Below are 22,804 nucleotides of genomic sequence, written 5' to 3' on the forward strand. Positions count from 1 at the left end.
ATCATTCGCACCACCGCGATTGGTCAAGACAGCATTGTAGTCGTCAGAGCGAGGCTCTTGTCCAATCGTAAAGAGAGGAAATAGCAGACGGCGCGATTGATTCGCCCTCGAGACTAACGTGCAGACACGTTCACGCCGGCGGTTCTCGGCGAAGGACTTCGAACAATCCTGACCTTCCCTATCGCCTTGGCTGAGACGTTTGAAAGCGAGGACGGCACTTCCACAACGCGTTTCGACGAGCTTTTTGTTTTTTTGTCTTTTGGCGGCTGGGTTTGTTCGGGCACGCCGCGTGCGTGGGCGCCTTTTGTCACGACCGGACGCTAAGACAAAAAAGAAGAGCAGAGGCGCCGTTTTCAAAGACCGGCATCTTGACCAACAACGCGTCTTCACGCCGTTGCCGTCCGCGTCTCTTTTGTTGTTCTTAAAACTTTAAAACCGTGCCACGGAGAGAGTGGAAGTAGACGGAAAGAAAGCGTCAACGAGACATCAACTAATATACAATAAAACAAAAACAACGATCGCAAGCGGAAATGTTGGGAAAGACAAAAGAAGAGGGCGGGTTCCCCCCCCCCCCCCATTGTCGCTGCCGACAGTTCCTTTGTTTTTCGAGAGGGCGGCAAATATTTTTCGGGCAGCTCGTCTTCTTCTTGGAGAGCAACCGAACTCTCCGAGAAGACAATCGAGGCTTGTCCGTCAAAGACTGTCTCCTGCCTTCTTCCCCATCTCTTTGCGCGGAGCTAGTTTCAAAATTCATCTGCGGCTGCTGGTGGTGTTCTTGTTTGTTTCTTGGGGTCTTGTTCGGCTCGCCTCGTCGGCCTGTTTTTTTGTTGTCGGCCGACGGCTGTTGTCTTTGGCACGACCCGGTTCCCGTGAGGACGTCTTCCGGTGTGGGCCGGTGGCCCTGTCCTTCTCGCCGTGTTTATGTTTAGGCCGCGAGTTGGCTGAAGACCGCCGAAGAGGCTCGCTCGCGTGAGAGTGTTCCCTCGGGCATCTGCGCACGCTTCGAAGACCAGCAGTCGCGTGCGGACGTCCATTAGCCTACATCGGGAGAAGGATGCGCGGTAGCGCGGGTATGATTTGCTACGATTAGAACTCCAATCAAGAGCAGCACAGTTGGCGTCTTGTTTTCTGTGGTAAAGCCTAAAATAGGTGGATTGTGTTCGGGAGTCATAAGCTAGGCGAAGTCCTACTTAAAGTCCAGGTAAATCACTCTGCATTGTGCCAACAGGTAAACAGTCGTCCAATTAACTTCTCGCGGACGTGATAAACGCACACTCTCGGGGAATATTTGACGCTTCGGCACAGCCAACTTGCTAACACTCACAAAACTACGATGTACATGTATCCTATATAAAACTGATCGGGTGTTATCGTATATATAGTCCGCACCTGGTGTATAGTGCGCAGGTGCAAATTTAGGGTCAAAAATAAAATTCTTGACTTAGACAGTCCGCACCCGGTGCATTGTCCGCACTCAGTGCATTATCCACACCCGGTGCTTAGTCGACACGAAAATCTTCTCATAGACGGCACACCCTGAAAAATGCCTGCTTTCTTAGCTCACAAAGAAACCCATAATATACGTAAATCATCATTAACATACTCTTCCATTCGCATAATCCGTCTCGTCTCGTCATAATCAACGATACTCAAAAACAAAAGTCCTGTACAGTTCGCTTAGCCAGAAATTTAAAATTTTAAACATGTATAGCCCGCGGACAATAGCCCGGAAAATACGGTAATAAAGACAAACATCTGTGACGCCACTGCCATGTTTGGTTCTTTCCTTCAAGTTCTCAGCAAGAGTTCCGTTTTTTTTTTTTTTTTTTTTTTTTTTTTTTGTTAAGTTTTGTATGCTGTATAGTGGCAGTTTTTTTTTTTTTTTTTTTTAATTCTCGAAAGCTATAGAGAGAACACATTCATCCGCAATAATGGCAAATCACAATTTTTATTGAAAAAGCGAAATTTGTCGCGTTAGGCAGCAGGGAGGTTTTCTCCCTGCTGCCTACTGTGACATTAAAATACTCGGGTTTCTCGCGATGAAATCGATTAGAAAAGTTTCAAGAGTAGAAGTGCTTGTTTATTGCTTCGCGTTGTGGTATTACTTTTACGTATAGTCGTGCAATAGTTCACGTTGGTATTTAACAACCAGTACTTATAGTGCAGTTTCGTCTGTTCGGTTTTTGCTTGTTTCCAAAATGCTCGCAAAAAAAAGAAAAAAAAAGGAGACAAAAGAAGTTTGTTTTTCGAGTTTTTAAGGCGGCAAAAAGCCGAACGACAAGTGCTGAAAGAATAATTGGGCACCGCAGTTAACATAAATCGCTGGTGCTACTTGCATTGCCCTTCTACGTACTTCATTCACATGAATTGTAACTACAAGAAAAGTGACCAGACGATTACAGAAGGGAAGTACGTACTCACCATCGCCATAGTTGGGTGGCAGGAACCGGAGATAGCGAAGGTTCGCGCTACCCCAGTACGGGTTCTGAAGATTGTTACAGTAACCGTCGTACGCCCTGAAGCGCTGCGGCCTGCACGGCGGCGCCTCTGGGCCCTTCTTGTAGGGGCACAGGTCTTGCGCGAGGGTGCCGCGGATGTCCAGCTTGGTCAGGCCGAAGGTGATGTCCCGCGGGCCCAGGTTGAGCTGCTTGGCCAGGTTGCGACTGGCGTCCTCCGTGATGAGCGCGAGGGCCGAGATGTTCTTGGAGATGACCTTAGTCTTGCCCATGGCGCCCAGGAACCACGACGGCTGTCCTGGCCGCATGGCCACGCCGTTCGAGAAGAGGCTAGGTTCAGTGATGTTCCATATGTGCCGCTGTCTGCGATCGAGAGGGAAAGGGAGTGATTACGAAAAAGAGCTCGATCAATCGTGACAGCGGGATGACCTTCGAGTCAATGAACCTTTCCCAGTAAGCCTTTGCGCATGCGTAGCACCTCTCCCCCTTTCTTCCCGCCGTCGCCATTTTCGGACGGCGTCGTCCCGAAGGACCAACAGACTAGATTTGCTCTATAGTCTATATAGAGAGTTTAAAAAACGCGGAGATTGGCGTGTCATGGTAATGTTTCTTGCGTCGAGATTGGTTCTTATAGGCGTTCTTGTCGGCTAGTGGTAAACTCTGATTTGCGGAGAGAATATAGGATGCTCGTCACACCCGGTGTTTCTTAGGTTGTTTGTGATGATACGGGAGCACAAACTCATTGGCAGCCAAAAATACGAAAGGAAGACAATTATCTCATATAAATCGGTGCGGCGTGTCAGGAATGAACAGTCTGAAAGGTATTTCGCGCCCGGTGGCACAAAGAGCACGCGAGGACGTTGCCTTTGACGGTGCTTTTTGCGCGTTGAAGTTCCGTTCCAAGTTGCCCGTGAAAAAGAGAAAAAAAAAAAAAAGAATAGAAGAAAAGCTAAGGCTTTTAGCAAAGACCGTAATATAAGGTGCGAAACCTGTAAAACAGAATATGTTGCGGTTTTCATAAGTATGGCGGTTTTTTTTTCTTCATATATTTTTAGTGTAAACATTTTGTTAATAGAGAGCACCTTTGTAACGATCAGTACAACATGAACAGACACCGTTACGGTCGTATTGCAATTGAGAACACATTTTCGCAGCGTGATCTCGCCAACGAGGCCTTGACGCCACGTTAGGTGGAGATGGAGCAGGTTGTTCCTCGAACCGTTATGTTCTTACGCGGTGCCAAAGCCTGTGGACTGAGATGGCGTGTCAGGGACACTCTTCTCAGAAGAAGAAGAAACAGCGGCCATTTATCTGGAGCAAGGTGGCGCTCTGATGAATACGCACGTGTACGTTCGGTTAGCGAAATCCGCACTTCATGGGACTTGTTCCAAATTAGGCCCGAACGAGACTCATTGAGGTAATTGTTTCCAGCACTCGAAGGATTACGTGGCGCACGCTCGCGGTCAAGCAAGTTCGGACAACGGTGTCTTTAAGCGGTTATCCAGTAATGTGTTTCAGGGATTAACGTGGACTACTGCATGGCCTGGCGCCAGGCGGTTTGTAATGCGCTTTCGAGAAAGGGTCGCGTCCATCTGTATACGGTCGCAAACAACTATGTATGGTCATCGGCAACTTACGAAAGGCAGGCGTGGCTTACTATACGTTCACACTTCGTCATTCATGATTCGGAATCCTTATCGTCTAAGGTCGCAATCTCAGTGACTGATGAGCGATAATAAGATGTCTAGCGCGGGCAAAGACCCGTCTTTTTTTTATTTCAGTTCATTTGTGTTTTCGGTGGACATGAGAAAAAGAGGCAAATGTTCCGCACGCTGCTTGTCGGCGGTCATAAGTCTTTCCGAAGTCTCTGAACTTACAGAACACAGTGATTGGCTCGGAACACCGATCATTGGTTTCCGTTCGATCAGTTAGGCAAATGAGAAGGACGGTCGTCACCATGTTCAAAGCTCCACGCATTCCAAGTGACAAAGCGAGTGGACGGGCCTTCGCCGGTGAGAAGGCACGCGTAATAAAGACGTCTCGAAACCTTCCAATCGGCTAAACCTATTAAACGAACACCGATTATTAGACAGTTTACGAAACGCGGGTCGAGGCGAGTCGACTTGAGCCTGCTATGGCCGCTCGGCAGCCAATGAAAATGCGGCATTGGCCCTGCAACCATTAAACCATTAAGCCATTAAACGATTAAGCCACCAGTGACCTATAGTGTTCGAGTGCACAGCACGTATGAGCTTTTAAGAGTGTAGGACGGGAACAATCACTTCACGATCCGGAAAGCAGTTGGGTGACTAAATTTAAGGATAATGTATGCGGCGAGTGCGCGTACGAGTCTATTTATAGTTTCACGAGCGTCGAACAACGGCGCGCGGTTGCGTGTGGCTGTGCATGCCTGCCCGGACGTCGCCCACGACCGCGAAGCTTCGCGACCATGAAAGGCGACGGCCGTCAGCTGAGCAACCCTCCCTTCCCCTCCCTGGTCGGGGACAATTGTGCAAGAAGAAGAGGGCCCACACCGCGCTGTCCTCCGATGGTTTCTCCCTCTGCCTCTGCCTATTGGCAGTCGCCCGCGTACAGACCTTTGCATCGCTTATCACCGTGGCGAAAACTGCTGAGTCACTGAGCTGTGGACGCATGCGCAGTATCTGATGTACCGACAGCAGAGCAACAGTGCATGGTCAGAAGGCGTTCCACAACCCAGCAGATGGAGATGGCAGCGCGCAGAGGACGGTCTTTTTTGCAAAGGTCTTAGGAATTATAAAAAAACAAGGTGTTCGCTGCAAGGTGTCCGCGAAAACAGGAGTTTTCGCGGACACGCGTCAAGCGTCTTAGAAGCACAAAGGTGGCGAAGCGGGCCAGTTGGTTCATGACTGGTTCAGCAGGTTTGCTTCGCACAAATGTGTATGCCTGGAACATGTCTTCAGAAAGTCCTTGCTTGATCAATCTGGCAGGACCGTTATACAAGGATGAAATAATACCTTTTGGCATTTTCTGCAGTCTCTTCTTTGAATGATAACGCTCCAGATTTCCCAAGCAGCGTGGCCGCTGCTTGGGAAATCTGGAGCGTTATTTTCCCGTAAAGCAGTTTGGAGAGCCAATTGCGGCAATCCGTTCGGCGAATTCGTAGCGATTAGCGAGATCTGTAAGCGGCTTGATGGAAACATGGACGCTCCAGAATTTTTTCTTTCTTTTTTAGAATGCAGGCATCTTCTTTTAAAACCAGACAACGAAGTTTTAGTCAACTTTATTGTCTGCCTTTGAAGGAGATGCGTGCAATGACCGGCGATTCATATCATGCCTGTCTGCTCGTTCCTTGATTCCTGCCTTTGCTAGTGGCATCGAGCATAGGGAAAATCTTAAACTAACTCGAAGCACAAAAATGACACACAAAGAACACGTACACACACACACACACACACACCGTCTCTAACGAGACGCTTATAGAAGCAAGGACGTACACACTGTTTCTCTGTGCGGCTGTCCTTTTTCTATTCGTGTCGACTGTCTGCTTCCGTGGTATGAGTTTCTCGTTATGTTGCCCAACTAACTCTCCTGTCAGCTTATCTTGTTTCGTGCCGATTGTCTCAACGTGCAATGTACAACAGTCTTTTGTAAACCGCTTCCCGACTGTATAACGAACCGTTACAAATTCACCCGTTACGAAGCGTTCGCTGTCCTCGAGAACCATTGGACCGCCGGTGTATATTTGTACACTACGCGAGAGGCCCCGCGGGAATAGCCTCGCCGCTGGCCTCCGGAAACCGGAACCCAATCGCCGATCCAAGTCCAAATTACGTTTTGGGAGCAATCTCTACACGGTCCGTTTGCACGCGGTTCAACGATCCCATTCTAAATTCATGCCTAGTGCCCTCGATTGATACTATCCGCATTTAAATACATAATTACATAAAAGCGGATGTAAAAAAAAAAAAAAAAGAAGAAGAAGAAGAAAGTAAGCCTTCCGGGCAAGGCATTGTTTGGTTGAAAGCTATATAGCGCAATCTTGCTTGTGCCGCCGCGTTTCGGGATGTTACCTCGCTTCTTCATTGTCAACGACAAGTCAGAAAACACGCACGCCCTCCGCGAACACTAAAGGCCGGTACACACGCTTGCGATTGCTCACGACCGTTTGCATTAAAACCTCTTAAAATCCGGCGAAAGAACGCACGGGTGCCATTTATAGGTAACCGTTTTATCGCACATTATTCTTCTTTCTTTTTCTTTTTTTTTTCCTGTTGCTTTGGAAAACTTTTTACGATGCTATAAACGTCCATTTGTTATACACTGTACTTACATTTCATCTTGCATATATCGCAAAACCTTCGTTCTAAGTCAAATGCTGTTCCCGGGGCCACGTCATGGATGGCGCCAGCGTGCCACTATATGTTCTGTGGTCGTAAGAGGTCACAAGAGCTCGGTCCAGAGCAAACGCAAGTGTGCGAACTTGCCTTAACTTGTCGTGCTCGCGCGTCACGTAATGAGCGTGAACCCTGGATTCCTATACCGACAGTCCTTGGTGTTGGTATACTCTCTGTCTTGATATCTTTAAAAAAACATACCAAAAAACGTTAAAAAAACAAGTTGTGAAGCTAGAAAACGGGCCAGTTTCGGTACTTAATTGGCGCGTTCTCATGGACAATCACCTTGGTTTACGGGGAGAGAAGGAGGGAAGGGGGGGGGGGGTGAGACTTAGGTAAACACACCTACGTGATTCACGGGCTAGCCGGCTCCCAGATTTGCTTACGCTTATCGGGAAAACCAATGTGGAAGCCGGGTAAAGGTTATCGCGCGAATGAGTGATTACGTAAGCCTCGGGTCCACCTCCCTTCTCTCTCTCCTCCCGTCAACCAGGCGATGTGACGGTACAAGCCTTTCCGAACATGCTACGCGAGTGACGAAATCTGACACGCTACTTCGAGTACACTATTTCGATGTCCCGGACTTTTCGTTCCTGGTAGGTTTCATCGATCAGGTCACGCTTCAGCTGTGCCGTCTGCCGCGAAGCGCACTTATGTATCGTCGGCTGGAAAGTGCCGATAAGGTCTCCGTAAAACTGTCTCTTGTCACGTATTGTGAGAAGGGGGACACTGTCCGGCGTAGAAGTATAGGAAGCCACGAGCAACCCCCCAACTTGTGAGGTCAGTTACTGCGGTAAAACGGCACTATTTTAGTGCATTTTACTTCTTAAGTAAACATCGAGTACAGATAATACACCTCTACCTAAGCCGTGTATGTGTTGCGTGATCGTAGACGACGACAGGACCAAATTTGCATGCAAAATTTGAGCTCGCAACCGGTCCTTCGGGTGGCGGGTATACGTCGCCCTTCGTCAATTACACCATCTTTCGGAAGAAAAAAGGATTAGATATAAATAAAGGGTCTCGTGCTTTACTGACGTCCCTGACCTGTCACACTCTAGGTAAACACTTTTTCTTTTTATTTGTTTTGCTTCGAAAGAGTTGTCAAGAACGAAGCTCGGCTCTTTTGAGCAAGGTGAGCAAGGCACACATAGGTATATTCTCGCGAACGGTTGAGTTGAACCTACTGACCGTTTTCCGCGGTGGTAGCCAAGTATGAATGTAGACGTAGTTGGCTTGAGCGACAAGATATAAAGTAAAAGAGCCTACGCAAAACTCAAAGGGTTGCTTGCAGTTCTTACGCCGGGCAGTTTTCGCTAGGTTAGGTTGATAGTTAAGGGTTTTGGTAATAGGTTCGAATATCTGGTTGTCACAGAGTTACGAGATCTGGTTGTGATAAAATAACAAATGACTGATTTTAAATGTGCATACTATATATATCAAAGCCAGAAGGCGGATGTTGTAATAGTTCATAGAGTCGTAGACTCGGTAGATGTGAGATTGTGGACTACCGCCGCATCCGTTTTCCTGGAGTTCAGAAAAACACAAAAAGAAACGGCAAAAGACGGAGCTATAAGGGGAATCCTTTTCAGTTGTAAATTTCGACTGCCCGCGTCCAAGGCTGTATACAGAAGGCGGCCCCCGAAGGTAAAACGCATGCTCCGACGCCCAACGAAAACAACGAGAATCATAAGGGATATATGGTCACGTTTCGTGCTAGTAACACGTCTGGCAAGCGGCACCGCACCGCAGGGGAGAATACTGTGTATAAGGAATAATGCGCGTGCGTTATAATGCCACTTTACCGCAAGGCCGTCGCCTCTATAGCGAACAGCTTCTTGAAAATGGCGCGCTCTTTCCTTTCCGTGCTCACTTGGCCGGCGATCTGCCAAAGCACGACTCCGCAACCAGTATACAACGTCTTGGCCGGGACGAGCCGAGAAGGATGAGGGCGTGACACTAGTCTGCTACACGATCGCAGCACGGAGGTGGACTGAAGTCAGGCCATTCCAGAATGTGCATGTCCGTGCTGCACTTGTTACACTTCATATTGAATACAAGAAAAACGCGTTACGGAGTTATAGAGTTTAACGTTTCTAACGTTTACGTATTTATATTGTATACGTATAACATACTTATGTGACTGATGTAGCTAACGTGTGCACGACGTGTATATGTGACAAATGTACGTGACGTGTGCTGCACATGTATCTAATCATCTATGTATAACGCATGCAGCTAATGTATATGTTGTATGTACTATGTACGTAAATGTAACATCTATGTAACGTATCTATGTATACTGTATAATGTATGTACTATGCGCGCATATGTAGCAGCTATGTAACGTATCTATGAAACAAATACATGTATGTAAGGATATACGTAACAGATGCATGTATGGAACATCCATGTAACGTATCTACGTAACAATTACGCGTATGTAGCATTTACTTAACGTATACGTGTAACGATTACATGTGTGTAACACCCATGTAACGTATCTATGTAACAAGTACGTGTGCGTGACATCTGCGTAACGTATCCATGTAACATCTGCACGTATTGTATTTAACGTTACATAAGTGTTTAACGTTGAAAACACCACATTCATCCCACTCGAAGATGCGTTACATGTCTATAAAAAACCTGTGCATTCACCTTCCTGCTTGAAGAAGCGATAATTCAATCAGTTTTCCAAGCACTCTGCGGGAAATTAGTCGGACTGAAAATTTATTTAAAGCGCATTGTTTGATATTTTAAATTGGCCGAATAGGTCCAACACCTGTTGGACCCATTCTAGGCCGGTTTTGATTGGCCAAGACGGTCTGCTCTTAACCGTTGTTACATCTGACTCCGGTCACATCTAACTGCGGTGAAGGGTTGCCGTGTAACTATAGTGGGTGACAGGCTAAGTAAGAGTTCAGGGGAAGCCCCATTTTTTTTCGACTTTAGCAGAGCGGACGCTGAAGATGAGCCGATCCTTTCGCCAGCGTTCGTTCTGCCATAGCCTTGCAGATTGCCACGAGAAGCGGCCGCCAAAATGAACACGGTGAAGCGGCAGACAACGGATGAGGGGGGAGCCACGTGACTGGCGCCCCGCTGCGGCGAGACGCCGAAACACACTTCTCCTGAGCGAACAAGTGCGTTTCGGGTCCTCGCCACTACAAAAGCTGTGCGCGAACTTCCAGTTTCCTCGAGAGATGGCTCTCTGATGCTCTGTACTACCAAATCCTCGCGCTCCAAATCTGCGACCGGGCACTCTATGACTCCGTCGTCAAACTGCCAGGCTTTGTGAGCATGGAGGAGGCTATGGTTCTGCTAAAGTGAAGAGAGATGGGAGGAGTTTCCCCCTTATAGCCGCAGTTAAGCGTGATTGAGTCGGACGTAATTTCGGTTAAGTGTCCGACGGGCCTCCTAAGCCCCAGTTACGCTTAAGTATGGTTAGCCGTTACTGTTAACCGCAGTTACGTCTGACCTCGGTCACGTTTAGATTGGTTCCGTTTCTTGGCAGCTTTCGCTTCGCTCCATCTGGAGTGTAAAAAAAAAGTCTCGCCGAGGCATCCTTGAAGAGGCGCTTTCGGAGGAAGGAGGGTGGTGAAGAAGTGGGGAGAGAACGAGGATGTATGCGTGACGCCGCATATCCGGTAGGCATGTTAATCGCGCCCAGAAATGCGTCGTACAACACACACCTCTCTCTAATGAGCATCGCTGTCTGGAGCTTCAAGGTGATGCGGAAGTGTTTCTGTGTACCTCTGTCTGTGCGCGTGTGTGTGCACCGTAAGCCCTTTGGCTTCGCTCGTCCCTCGCGGCACTTGGGTCGTTTCGGAAGCGGAGCTCGAACGATGTTGTACGCAGATGCGTTTTCGTGGACGGTTCGGGGTGGCAGCCAAGGTTAGTCGCCTGGCATTTGCTTGCTTTTCAATTACTCGTTGTTTCTTTTTTTAGCTCGTGGGGAATATTTATAGCGCTTGTATTGAAGGTTGTGTGAGGTGTGGGCGTTCATTTAGCGGCACGCGCGTTTCTTCGTTTTAGATATCTGCATTTTCTTTTTGTCTTCGGCGCCGTACCTGAGGGTTAAGGTTGAGTTCCCGTTACCCGGCCGAGTCGGAACTTTTTTTTTATCCTCTTTGTTGAGCGATATCTCCATTTGTTTGATTTTTATTCTGCGATGACACACACGCAGTGAGTGTGTGCGCACACACAAGCAATGCGCATGTGCAGACGCTGCATCTCAAGTGAATGTGGTTTCTACTCACAATTAAGTGGTGCTTATAAGTCTCTGAAGCTATTTGGTGTTAGTAAAGAGTGTTGATTACTTCAGAGAACAAACGAACAAGCAAATAATTCGAGTGATTGACAGAATGAATGAGTCACCGAATGAACCGGTGAATGAATGATGGATGTAGCAATAATAGGCCAGTAATACACTTAATGTCTATTACTGGCCTATTACACTTAAACTACACTTAAGGCCTTGAAAAGTGACTTCCTGGAAGCCTATAGGCGTTTCGTCGTTCAAGGCTTTCGTGAGGTTCCTTTTCAAGTTTCGTTCCTTATTGCTAAACTGTCCCTTATGGCTGGGCTGTCCCTTAGAGCGAAACTGCCCCTTATAGCGAAACGGAAGTTTCGCTATAAATTTGTTTTAGGGTTGAACAAGCTGTAAAAGCTATACAGGTGTTCTTTTTTAAGCTTTACATCCTTGTTTAAAAGAAAGGCAGGAAAGTTACACCATTGCGATTTGTACAGGTGAGTTATACGGTCAGGGGGACATTATGTGGATGGCTAATCTTTGCGATAAGTCGGTTAATAATTAAAATTCGTTAATCAACTTTTTAATTAGTGAAAATAGACATTAGGTTCCAATTAGAAACTTATTGAGCGTCATCGAAAACCACTAAATTAACTCTTTTTGAAACGACTTGAAGCTCGTGGGAAACTCGGGGGCACGCCAAAGTTACCACTCGTGAAGCAGGCACAAAGCTAGCAGTGGCGGAAAGTGATAATGACCTAATCATCCGCGTTCCGCCACTGCTAGCTTTGCGCTTGGTTCACGAGTGGTAACTTTGGTGCACCCCCGGTTCCCACGAGCTTCAAGTCGTTCTAAAAGGAGTTAATTCAGTGGTTTTCGATAACGCTCAGTTAGTTTCTAATTGGAACCATATGTCTGTTTTCACTAATTAAAAGTTAATTAACAAATTTTAATTAATTAGGCTACTTATCGCAAATATCTGCCACCCATATAATGTCCCCCTGGCTGTATAACTCGCCTGCACAAACCGCATAAGTGTAACTTTCACGACTTTTATTTAAACAACTATGTAAAACTAAATAAAAAGCAGAAAAAAACACCCTGTTTATCGGTTTTTCGGCGAAACGATGTCTGCCACTTTGAGAACGTTCGTTCTTTAGTAGTGCACTTCCAAAAGGAAACGTTGAAATCACGCAAGAGTTCGTCCGAGTTGCTGAGATAACTTCGCTCTGTCCTCGGCCCAAGCATAACTCGCGCGGATCTCAAGGGGAAAAACAAAACGTCCGATTGTGTGTGTGTTCACGCGATGTCTGTCTAGAGTCCGACCCTGATCCTCTTACGTTTAAAGTGGCAATCGAGGATAGACGCAACGGCGCTTTTAATCCTCTTCATTTTCTTCCGTATAAAAGCGGGGGACGTCTTCGAGAGCGTACCTTTCACGCTTGACCTGGATTCCCCGCCATCCCGTCCAAGGTCTGACCGTTCTTCTTCCTTTACTTTATTGTTGCTCATCTTGTTAAAATAAACGAGCTCGTTGATACAAGATTCTGGAATGAAGAATACGTGCTCAATATTTCGCGAAAACACGCGACAAAAACCAAAACCAAAACAGAACTGAACTTTGTTGCCGTACTCTGATATGGTCTTTTAAACATAATAGGATTCTTGAGCTGTCATTATAATTATCGCGTAGACGTATGTTGCTTACAAAGCAACAGAAGCCCATCAAGTGAGCGAGGAGCTTAATCTTTCTATGGTTATGCAGAGAGGTTATATTTCTAAAGAAACCGAAGGGAGTTTCAAGATCGGTCATTTTAATACATCAAAGTAGACATGAATCAAGAAACTAATCTTGGCCAAACTAAGCTAAGATCCTGCTGCTTTTGCTAAAGCTGCGTCAGACTGCGAATACATCATACAAAAATACAGTCTGCCAACACTCTCTGGGGCGTGATTGTTCCTTGCCACGACGGTCCTACCACATTCGTCATACAAAAAACTGTTTGCTGCAGATAGTTTGAAAAGTATGCACAAAGTATGAACCGGACGTATTTCGAACATTCTTGTCGCGTGCCCACAGACAATGCTGTCATCATATCTACAGCAAACACCGTATCTTTTGTGTAATATACAAGTAGCTTGGCTTCGGAGATCATTCGAAGGCACAATGCCCGAGGATGACCTGCCGTCCCAGGTCCAGGCGCCCAAGATCAGGTGTCAACACAATCACGCAGTCTACGCCTGCGCCAAACCGACCTATAATACAACGCACTGCCGACTGCCCTGCAGGAAGAAAAGAACAAAAAACCGATTGCCCAGTGCCCCGTCCTCCTTGAACGCTCGCTCGCATAGCACTGCATCCGGCGTCGCGACCCCGGCGACACAATACCGTCGGATCGATAGTGCATTGGCAGAGCCAATACCATTGTTTGCCGACGAGACGCGGCGAGAGGCTATACTGCCCGCCGAAGCGCCAAGACCCACAACGACGCCGTGATGGATGGTGGACCGAAAGTGGCCTCCGTCGCTGCCGCCGCGGAGCAGAAGGAACGGAATGTCGGCGATCATTTGTACGGGCGAAATGGTTGGTCCGCCGCGGTTGCAGACGACGCGGACGGAGGAGGGAGCGGAAGCACGGAAGATTGGTTCAGTTCCGCTCGTTTAACGTGTGTTTGGTCTAGCGGTTGGAGTATGTGTCTATGTACGTGGTGGGCGCCGCCATGTTGGAACTGATTTACTTCGTCGACCTCAGCGCCGCCTCTCGGGGTATACCGTCGGCGAGTGTGGATATCGGGGTCACGCGTAAACGATTTCGCCCGCAGCTATTGCTTAGCATATGCACGTTGCGGTGGGACGTACAGACCCTCTGTGAGAGGAGTGTTTGCGTACATAGAGAACGCGAGATCGTCCTGCTGCCCGTGTTTGGCGACGGTTCATAAGTGTTGATGAGGAATTTAGCCAGTGCGAAACAACTGCTAACGTGGTTTCTTTATCGTGCGTCATGCAGTCGCGGTTGGACCACCGTACGCCGGTACGATACGGGCAGGGTAGGAAAGGGAGGGGAAGGGGGGGGGGGGGTTTGAACCCAGGATCCCAGAGTTTTGCAGCGCGAGCTGTTGTTTCGCTGTTGTGTGCTGGCATTCCGATTCGATTTTGTATTCGACATGATATCAAATTTTGTTCCAAAGAAAACAGATTTTATTTGTTTGAACTCAGTGATTTCATTTCAGTTTATCTTAAAAGGAACTTCGTAATATTAGAAAACAACATTAAATTTACTATCCCGACGGCACTTAAAGATTAAACAACGACAATAAAAACAACACATTTTCTCGCATTGCCATTGTCCGAAATGTCTTTTTTTCCCCCTCTGATTCGGAGATTATTAGGTAATATACCAAAAGAATTTGACTTCTCGTTCGTGACGTTTTCCGTGCTTCAAGGTAAGGGAGAAACGCAAGCTAAGTTCAGCCCCTGACAGCAGTGCGCGTCCCGATCGAATTGTGCTGTTAATATAGATGCATTCATCGACCTAATGGGTTACTGGAATCTCCATTATCGGTGCGACGTGTTACCGGGCGCGTGGGTGCATAAAAACAAGACAAAACGATCAAATAAATCATCTCATAATGTGCGCGATCCCGCCGACAAAGATCACGCAATCCGCACGCCCGACCTCTCCAGCGATCTTCCCTGACCCTACACCGCGACGGCGGTAGTGGTTGAGGGTTATCAGCGACGGTATCATGCAGCTTCACCGGCAATGCTCAATTTTGCGGATCAGCACTTTGGGCTGCCCCACTCTCGCCGAGCGTACGCCTTGTCTAAACGAACGCGAAGAACGCGCGCCATTGTTCAGGCAAGACTTGCCCTCCATTGGTCAAAGGTTAGGCCGGTGAGTGAGCGTGTGTACGGACGCGCGGCGTTTGCGCAGCCCGTTTCATGTCGGCGGCCTTGTCTTTTAGCGCTCGACACGCGCGCGTGTTTAAGTGGGGAACCGCGCTGGTGGTTTACCGTTGGCCTATTTCGGCTCTGAGGCTTTTTGGGTTGCTGCGCCTCGCGATGCCCTCGTGGCGAGCGCAAAGGTGAAACACGATCGCGACGAGTGTGTGTGTGTGTGTGTGTGTGTGTGTGTCTGCAAAAAGGGGGGGGGGGGGCGGTATTTAAACCGACACCACATAAAAAAACGAAAGGCCTGCACCTTTCCTCCCTAAACGTCATCATTAGTGAATCCAGGCGGCGCCACAGCTAGCTTGCGTCTGCGTCGCCGCCAGCCCGTCTTGTAGAGACTCGCAACGAGCGCGACGCCATGCGGAGCGGAAGTTCGTCTGCTTCTTTTGCAGGGGTTATGGTGACGTCAGAACGCCGAGCTCCTATTGGCTGTGATCGAGGGATAGTGGGTAGACCTCAAGGCAGCTTGTTTTGAGGTCTACCCGCTGTCCTACAATCAAAGCCAATCAGAAATCTGGGTCGTTCTGACCTCACCGGAATCCCCGTGTAAGAAGCAGACGACTTTCTCTCGGCATAGCAGACAACGACGGAAAGACGGTCGCTTCTGCCCATGGAGAATAGAAGGGTAGGAGAGGGCATGACGTCGGCCGCGTTGCCTCCACAAGCCATGCTCCCTTGACGCCTCGCCTCTTTCGCATTTTCCTCCTTACTCTCCTAACTTACCATGCCAACGTGACCACACCACGTGACCGTAGCTAGCCTTCGTCTTGCTATGGGGTACTAGAATACACCACAGTCTAGCCTTCGACCTGATAAAGCCTACCGGACGGAGCGCGCGCAAGCCTGAAAGGGGTCCTTCTACAATCAACCATCCATCTCACACGTGACTTGTCACGCGCACCAATCGCCAGAGAGATCTACGGCCACGTTGGCCACCACATCGTTTAAACTTTTTATGACTAGGCTTCACCAATATTGCAACGTGCCCCCTCCTAGTACTTCTAACCTCCTTGCTTCTGCCGCTTTGCGGCGTCTCTCGTCGAGCTTCGGCTTGTTTGCCGCTTGGGGCGGGCCGATCGGGATCCACTAAAGATGACGTCATGCACCGGCCTTGTCTGCTAGGTGGTATTGGATACACTCGCTGCTGCCTTCCGGAAAGAAAAAAAAAATAATGAAAAAGGAGCTGTGTGTTGCTTGACTTACCGAGGGGCTTAAACGCAGGGTGTTGAATCTTGAACGCAACAATATTGCGAGCTGTGTGTTCGTCAAGTTTTTTTGGCATAATTATGAACGATGGTTAACGTTTTGTGTCTGTTTCGCCGCTTAAACCGAATTCAGGTACAATCTGTTGCAGGTTACGAGAATGGCGGGAAAAGCTCCTCCCTCAGAGCCCTACACTTTTGCCACTTTAGGTGGAGCGAATTCGCTGCAGAGGAGGCGAGTGGAGAGGAAAAAACCGTCAATCGTGGCGAGCAGAGAGCTTTATGAGAGTGGCTTGTCCTTGTCTTAACCTGCAAAAAGACTATGGTGTGAAACTGTTTTGTAAAGCTTTCGTAAAAAAAAAAACTGCAAAAAAAAAAAAAAAAAACTAAAGCGCGTGCATTTGCAATTTTGATTGAGTATTTTTATGTCCCGCAGAGCAAGGAGGTTTCGCATGCCTCCGCGGTAGGCCAATTAGTCCTGTATGCGGTTTCTCAAACTTAGCCTTGCAACGAGTCGCAAAAACTGTCTTAGTCGCACCCATTGTCTTTTGGAAAGATATCGAACGGTACAGAAAAATCGCTTACACAACAAACAACTACAGCAAACAAACAAACCGCTTTTTTTCAGGCAGGAATTATTTTTTTTTTGCTTGCTTCAGGAAATTTTAAAGTGCCTGCTGCTCCGCGACACACGGGGAACATTTCACTTTGTTTTTTCTTGAATAGATCTTGCTAACGAAAACTCCAGGTGGTACCGCTCCTCGATAACGATGGAGTTCCAAAGGCAAAAATGGCGTCTACTCCTCTCTGCCATTTTGACTGCACGATCATCGGAGCACGATACTGATGACTCTTCTCATTGGTCAAACTGATTAGAGGAAACAAAAATGATTGGTGCATCGTGGGGCTGATTGACACCTATGAATGTCTGAGTGTGTGCCATGCTCTATTTCACGCCACTAAGTCCGAGCGCAATCGACGGTATACGATCTGATGGATTTAGGCTAGGTGGCGCAAGCAACCGCCCGTTACAAAGGGCATAGCCAATATCATCCGTCCATCCATCCGGAGCCAATCAAGCACTCCCAAGAGTGTATAGTCACGGCGATCATCGCTTTTGTACCTTTTCCATCACCGGTTATAAACCTATCAGACACAGTGGCTGTGTTCCAAAATTTACTCGATCCGACTCCGGAGTAAAAGTTTCGTACCGTGGCGTTCCAAAACTTACTCGAGCTTACTCGATGACGTCAGAACTCGCGTTCCAGAAGCGGGTTGTTCACTCCGGAGTAATTACTCGCGCTACCCTCCTCGATCGGGGGGTAAAGTCGGATCAAATCGAGTAAATACGTCACGTGATCTGTTCGTCGTCTGCTTTCTGCGCCGACAGCCGTCAAAGCTCGCTTGCTCCGTTGGTTTTGGTGGCGGACGTTCGAAATGACAAAGAATTAGGTGCAGCATGTGTGGTTATTGCGATTTGCTGTTGTCAACGCAGGAATTGACTGCATTACATCCAGACCGTGCACCTTCCCCGGGAACGTGTTGTTATTATTTGAGTGCGAGCGTACAGGAGCTTCTCCGCATCCTCGTCCTCGGCGTTGGGGGATGCCGTAATCTCACGTTCAAGGCCGAAAATGTTTGAACTCGTTATATGATAATGTAATATTTTTGTTTCCTCCAGAGTGTGTGTAATGAGAGGATAACGTTTGTAAAGCAGTGAAGGCTTCGAAAATTTCACTGTAATCACATTCGCGTCAAAGCGAACGTGAGTTTCATATTCTGGAGAAAGCACCCTCGCGCTGGACCGCTACACCGTGTGGAATATATTTCTGCAAAACATAATCGGTGCAAATTACAATGCGTGGAATATATGCGTTTAGGGCACCGTGACTAGAATTGCAGCGATCGCGCTGATTAATAAAAACACATTTTTTTATGTCTAGCTGTAAGGAGTAAGTAATTTTGATCTCAATATACAGCTCAAAACGAAGGTGAGTAAAAGGAGCTGGTGGATCCACCTCAAAATACACCGCGTCGTCATTAACATTACCGTTCTTCGATTGCTTTCTCCATGATCAAAAGGATCGTCTGCTATTTTCTGCCATCGCTGCTGCATTTTCTTTTTGCCGTCGCCCAAGACGAAGCCAATCCGCGTAGTATCCAGGTGATTATCCTGGCCGTTCCAAAATCGAGTCGCGGATCGTTTACTCGCGATGTCACGTGGTATTACCCGCTGACGTAGGAGGCAGGTTACTCGGGTAAGATTTGGAACATAGCCAGTGAGTGCGCCGTGACCATGCACTTTTGACGCTCTTTGATTGGCGCCTTCGGATCGTAGCTTTGGATGGGGTCGGAGTTGATGTGCAACGGAGTACGGGATACAGGGTGTCCCAAGAAATAATGTACGGGGTATTATTCGTCGCGAAAATAAACAACTCATCGCTGAACGCTGATTATCGGCCCCAAATGTAGCGCTAGCGGTACGAACCAGATGCCAAAGTTCCAGAACTAACCGTTATCTCAGTCAAAAGTTATAAATAATTTTCTAAAAAATTTTATTGACAAAATGTCGGCGACGGAGCTCCAAAGTTGCCGAAAACAGATAAAGACGGACCCAATTTCCCTTTGAAGTTTTCGGAAAATCACTTATAAATTTTGAACGAGGTAACTGTTCGTTTTAAAACTTGGCCTCTTGTTCAGACCTCTAGCCCTACATTTGAGCGGAAAATGAGCGTTCAGTGGCAAATAGTTTACTTTTGTGATAAAAAAAAAACTAATTTTTTTTTTTGACACGCTGTACTTACATATTAAAAACAAAACAAAAAACGTGAGAATTAGTTTACGGATTTTTTGTCGTCGGCATCGTCGCGTTCGGTTGTTCTTGTTCCGGTGTTTTTTTTTCTCCACTTCCGGGCTTCCTCCAACGGTGGTTGGCGCCGCGGAAGCGCTGCAAGCAAGCGGAGGTTGGCGGAAGTGACACCCTCTCACCCGGAAGTATAGAACTGTTGGAGTTAAAAAGGCTCCAACCTTCATAAATTTCCAAGACGAGCATCTGTCGCTGACGGTGATCGTAATGATCCGATAAGAACAGGCGCCTGCTCTGCGCGTCGCGCAAACGGGGAAAGGTGCGAGCCCCTCTAAATTTAGGCTCCCCGTGTCGGCGGTTTTAAACGAGCGCCCAATTAGAGTTCTGCTTCCAATCGATGACTACTCTCCCACCATAAACACACTGGCGGAAACTGGCGGTGAAAGCGCACCCTGGAGGCAGACACGTTAAAAAAAGAAAGGTGTTTTGATTTCTTCTTGGTTTGATTTGCGGCTTACGCAAAAAGAAATCACGGAAAGCCGCTCCGTTACTTGGCAGACGCATCGATGGAAGTTCAAAGAAAGCAACACTAGAGTTAGACTGGTGGGAAAGGGTTGAAGGGCACTTCCTGGAAGCCCGCAGCCACTGTCTATACACGTTTGCATGTGCGGCCTCTGGGCGACGCCATCTTGCCTTTGGTGTGGATCGATCTTCTCATAGTCGAGCATTGCCGAGGCTTTATACCCAAGGCTGCCAGATTGGAGCCCAAACAAAGCGTTTTTCATCCACGGTGGCCAGACTAACTCTCGAAGCGCGGCTGCCTGCAAACGTCCAAAGTCGTCGAAAACTTCGAAAATTCTGGACGTGGCAGATCCCCAACATCTGATTTTTTTTTTTACTTAAGAGCTGATTACTTTTTTAAAAGTAATTGAGAAATCTGATTGGATACTTTTGAACCAAAAATAATTGTGCTCGGATACATTTTTTTTTTTTTTTGAGTGAACGTGTAGGAGGCTGCTAAGAGAAAATCACGAAGGAAGATGAATTAATATAATAAGTAGGCAACGCCTTGTGTTTGTTAAAGTGCCGGAGACTATACAAATATTGTATGGGCCTCTCTGGGGTACACGGTACGACACTGTTAACGCGAAACCGACTTCGACGCTCTTTTCGCACTTTTACTTCGAAGAGGGTACTGGCGGGCATCGAAAGTTCCCAACTTAGGTTAGTACCACAAATTGAGCACTTTCCACTACTGTAGTTGTTTTGATGATAGTTCTTCGATACTGAGAGACGAACAAGGAAAACCTCTGACGATGTCGCAGTGGTTTCAACGTATATTGGTACGAACGTTCGTTGAAAATTGAAAGAGAGAAAGAGAAAATAAATGGTGGTATTGGATATGTTGGCGTGGGATTCGATTCTTGTATTGAAGTTTTCAATTGAATAAATATCAGATGAAAAAAAAAAGCTTTCATTCCGATATATTTGAGGCTTGTCCTTCTTAAACGGGACTTTGTGCATAGTGGGTGGGGACAGTTAAAATACCGCTTTGTCGAATTTCCAGCAAGACCGGAGCTCTTTCACTTTCTCTCTGTACTTAGGGTCGACGGGCTACTAAATGATCCGACAGAGGGCACGATAATCAGTCACGGATCGAAAACAGAGGAGGATTGATCGTATTTGATCTTCACGCGTCTCACTCCAACTTCACGCTAATGCCGTTTCCTATGAATGAAGCGTAAATTATTCAAACGCCACAGGCATGCCTCTATAAAGGAGGCCAGAAGCTGACAGTGCAGGATAGATGTCGTGGGCTTTGGAGTACAGTGAACGTCAAAATAACAAACTTCGCTTCATTTTTTTTTGTGTTTTTTTTGTCAGGGATTTTTATTTTGATGCTTTTCTGAATACGACGCTGTCTCAAGCCCTCTTACTCAAATATACATATAGCGAGAAAACAAAACTCCGCACGTTTACAATTCGGTTTAAGATGAGTTTTCCTCTAGATTTTATTTATGTCTATCTGGGTGCGGCATTAAGACGAAGAAAGGCGGGCGTGACTCTTATCCGTCTAGACGATCCATCCTCCACGACCCCATTTTTCGGGAAGGCCGTAGTGAGCGATCTTTTTTTTCTCCAGCTTTCGGCGATGCATTCTCCACGCCCATTTCTCGCATTGCGCATCTATTATCTCGTAAAACAATGTCGTGACCAAGTAAGGCCTCTAGCTGTGAGAGAGCAGTAATTTCCAGCGTGCGCACGCGTAACTTTAAATCACTTCGTAAAACTGAAAATATAAAACGCGTGCAGTCTGAAAGCCACGATCATGACCAGTGCACGTTTGCACGACGGTCACGTGTACTTGTTTGGAACCTCATTTATGTCGTCATACGCATATTCTTGAATTCATGAACATAATCTGAACACGTTTCATATATTCCATTCATACTGAAGTTCAAACAGTGTTCTTAATGTTTGAGTCGAAATTTTGTTGGGGCCTTTGTAGATGACACACTATGATGTACCCCATGCATGCTATCCCACGGTGCGCTTACAAAAATATATAATTGCCACAAGGTGCTATAGCCACGCCTTTTGGTTGTTAAACGCGAATCCGACATTCATTTCGAGGGGCAAGGAAAACATAACAACTCAGCAATAACTGCATAAATGCCCATGCAAAAAAAAAAAAAAAAGTGCAGTGCCGGCGGAATGATCCACACACGGATGTTTTTCTTTTCAAGTTCGCGCCCACCACTTTCTCGCAAACAGCGAAACGTCAGTGAGAGCGTAATGTTTAGCCTCGTCGGAGTATATCAGTGTGATCGTCGCGGCCGCAGGAAACCTTTCGAGACGCGTTGATGATCGTCTCCAAACAAAGCAGCCTGTCGAAATCTCTCCGTCGCATTTCCTTCGCGCCGGGAGTCGCCTTCGAACACTCAGTGCATGTGGCATTCGACACGAAAAAAAGAAAAACACAAGGAGGGACAGCGTTTCTCGGCACCGCTAAAGCGACTTTGGCAGCGGTCACGGTCATCCCACTCGCGGTGATTTCAGCTTCGCGCCTCCTCCTCCGTTGTTTATATACGTCACCAGGGAGACACCGGGTCTTTAATTTCATGGACGCGGCGCGGAGGTGTCGTCGCCTAAAAAGAGCTTGCTCCGCTACGAGCTATACGCGAGCGCACATAGATACCGCCCGAAGGCCATTGTGCTCTCGTGTAAGCGTCCGTAGGTCTACTTTTGACACGACAGGGTACTTGGAGAGCCAATCACTGTGATGTGTATACTCAGGGAGTTAGTAGGTCAACGGCGAGGCCGAGAACGTGTTCAGACACAACACTGCGTGCGTGTTTGTGAGTGTGTGTGTGTTTTTTGACACTGACCGTAGAAGAAGCTTTAAGCTCATATTTCATTGCACAGAGTGTTTCTTAAAGTCTAAAACTCTAGTGACACTGCTCAGAGATCATACAAAAAGATACGGCGTCTGTCGCAGACATGGTGACAGAAATGTCACCATGTCTGGCAGACATGGTGGAGCATGTTTGCTTGATACATGTGTATGCACATTTCGAGTGTCTGTGGGAAGTTTCCATGGGGGCAATGTGACATGGTCGTCGTACAAGGGAATAAACACGCCCAAGACACTCTCTCCCGGCTGTCTTTTGTATGATGAACAAGCAGCGTGACCGCATCTTAAGAGGTTCCTTCGTGAACACCATCACGAGAGAGGTGATGGATATTACTGATAGAGTTTT

At 47.3% G+C, this 22,804-nt stretch overlaps 1 protein-coding gene across 1 annotated transcript in view; it reads right to left on the reverse strand.

The window, feature by feature from the left end:
* The window catches only part of LOC8025910, a 44,536-nt gene that overhangs the window by 13,455 nt on the left and 8,277 nt on the right, over window positions 1–22,804 (reverse strand). Inside the window, exon 2 of the mRNA XM_029973814.4 lies at window positions 2,422–2,819. Coding sequence (XP_029829674.2) covers window positions 2,422–2,819 — 398 coding nt within the window. The remainder of the gene's footprint in view (window positions 1–2,421; window positions 2,820–22,804) is intronic.

The sequence above is a fragment of the Ixodes scapularis genome, unplaced genomic scaffold (genome assembly GCF_016920785.2).
Source record: "Ixodes scapularis isolate PalLabHiFi unplaced genomic scaffold, ASM1692078v2 PGA_scaffold8__174_contigs__length_109621045, whole genome shotgun sequence".
Classification (NCBI taxonomy): domain Eukaryota; kingdom Metazoa; phylum Arthropoda; class Arachnida; order Ixodida; family Ixodidae; genus Ixodes; species Ixodes scapularis.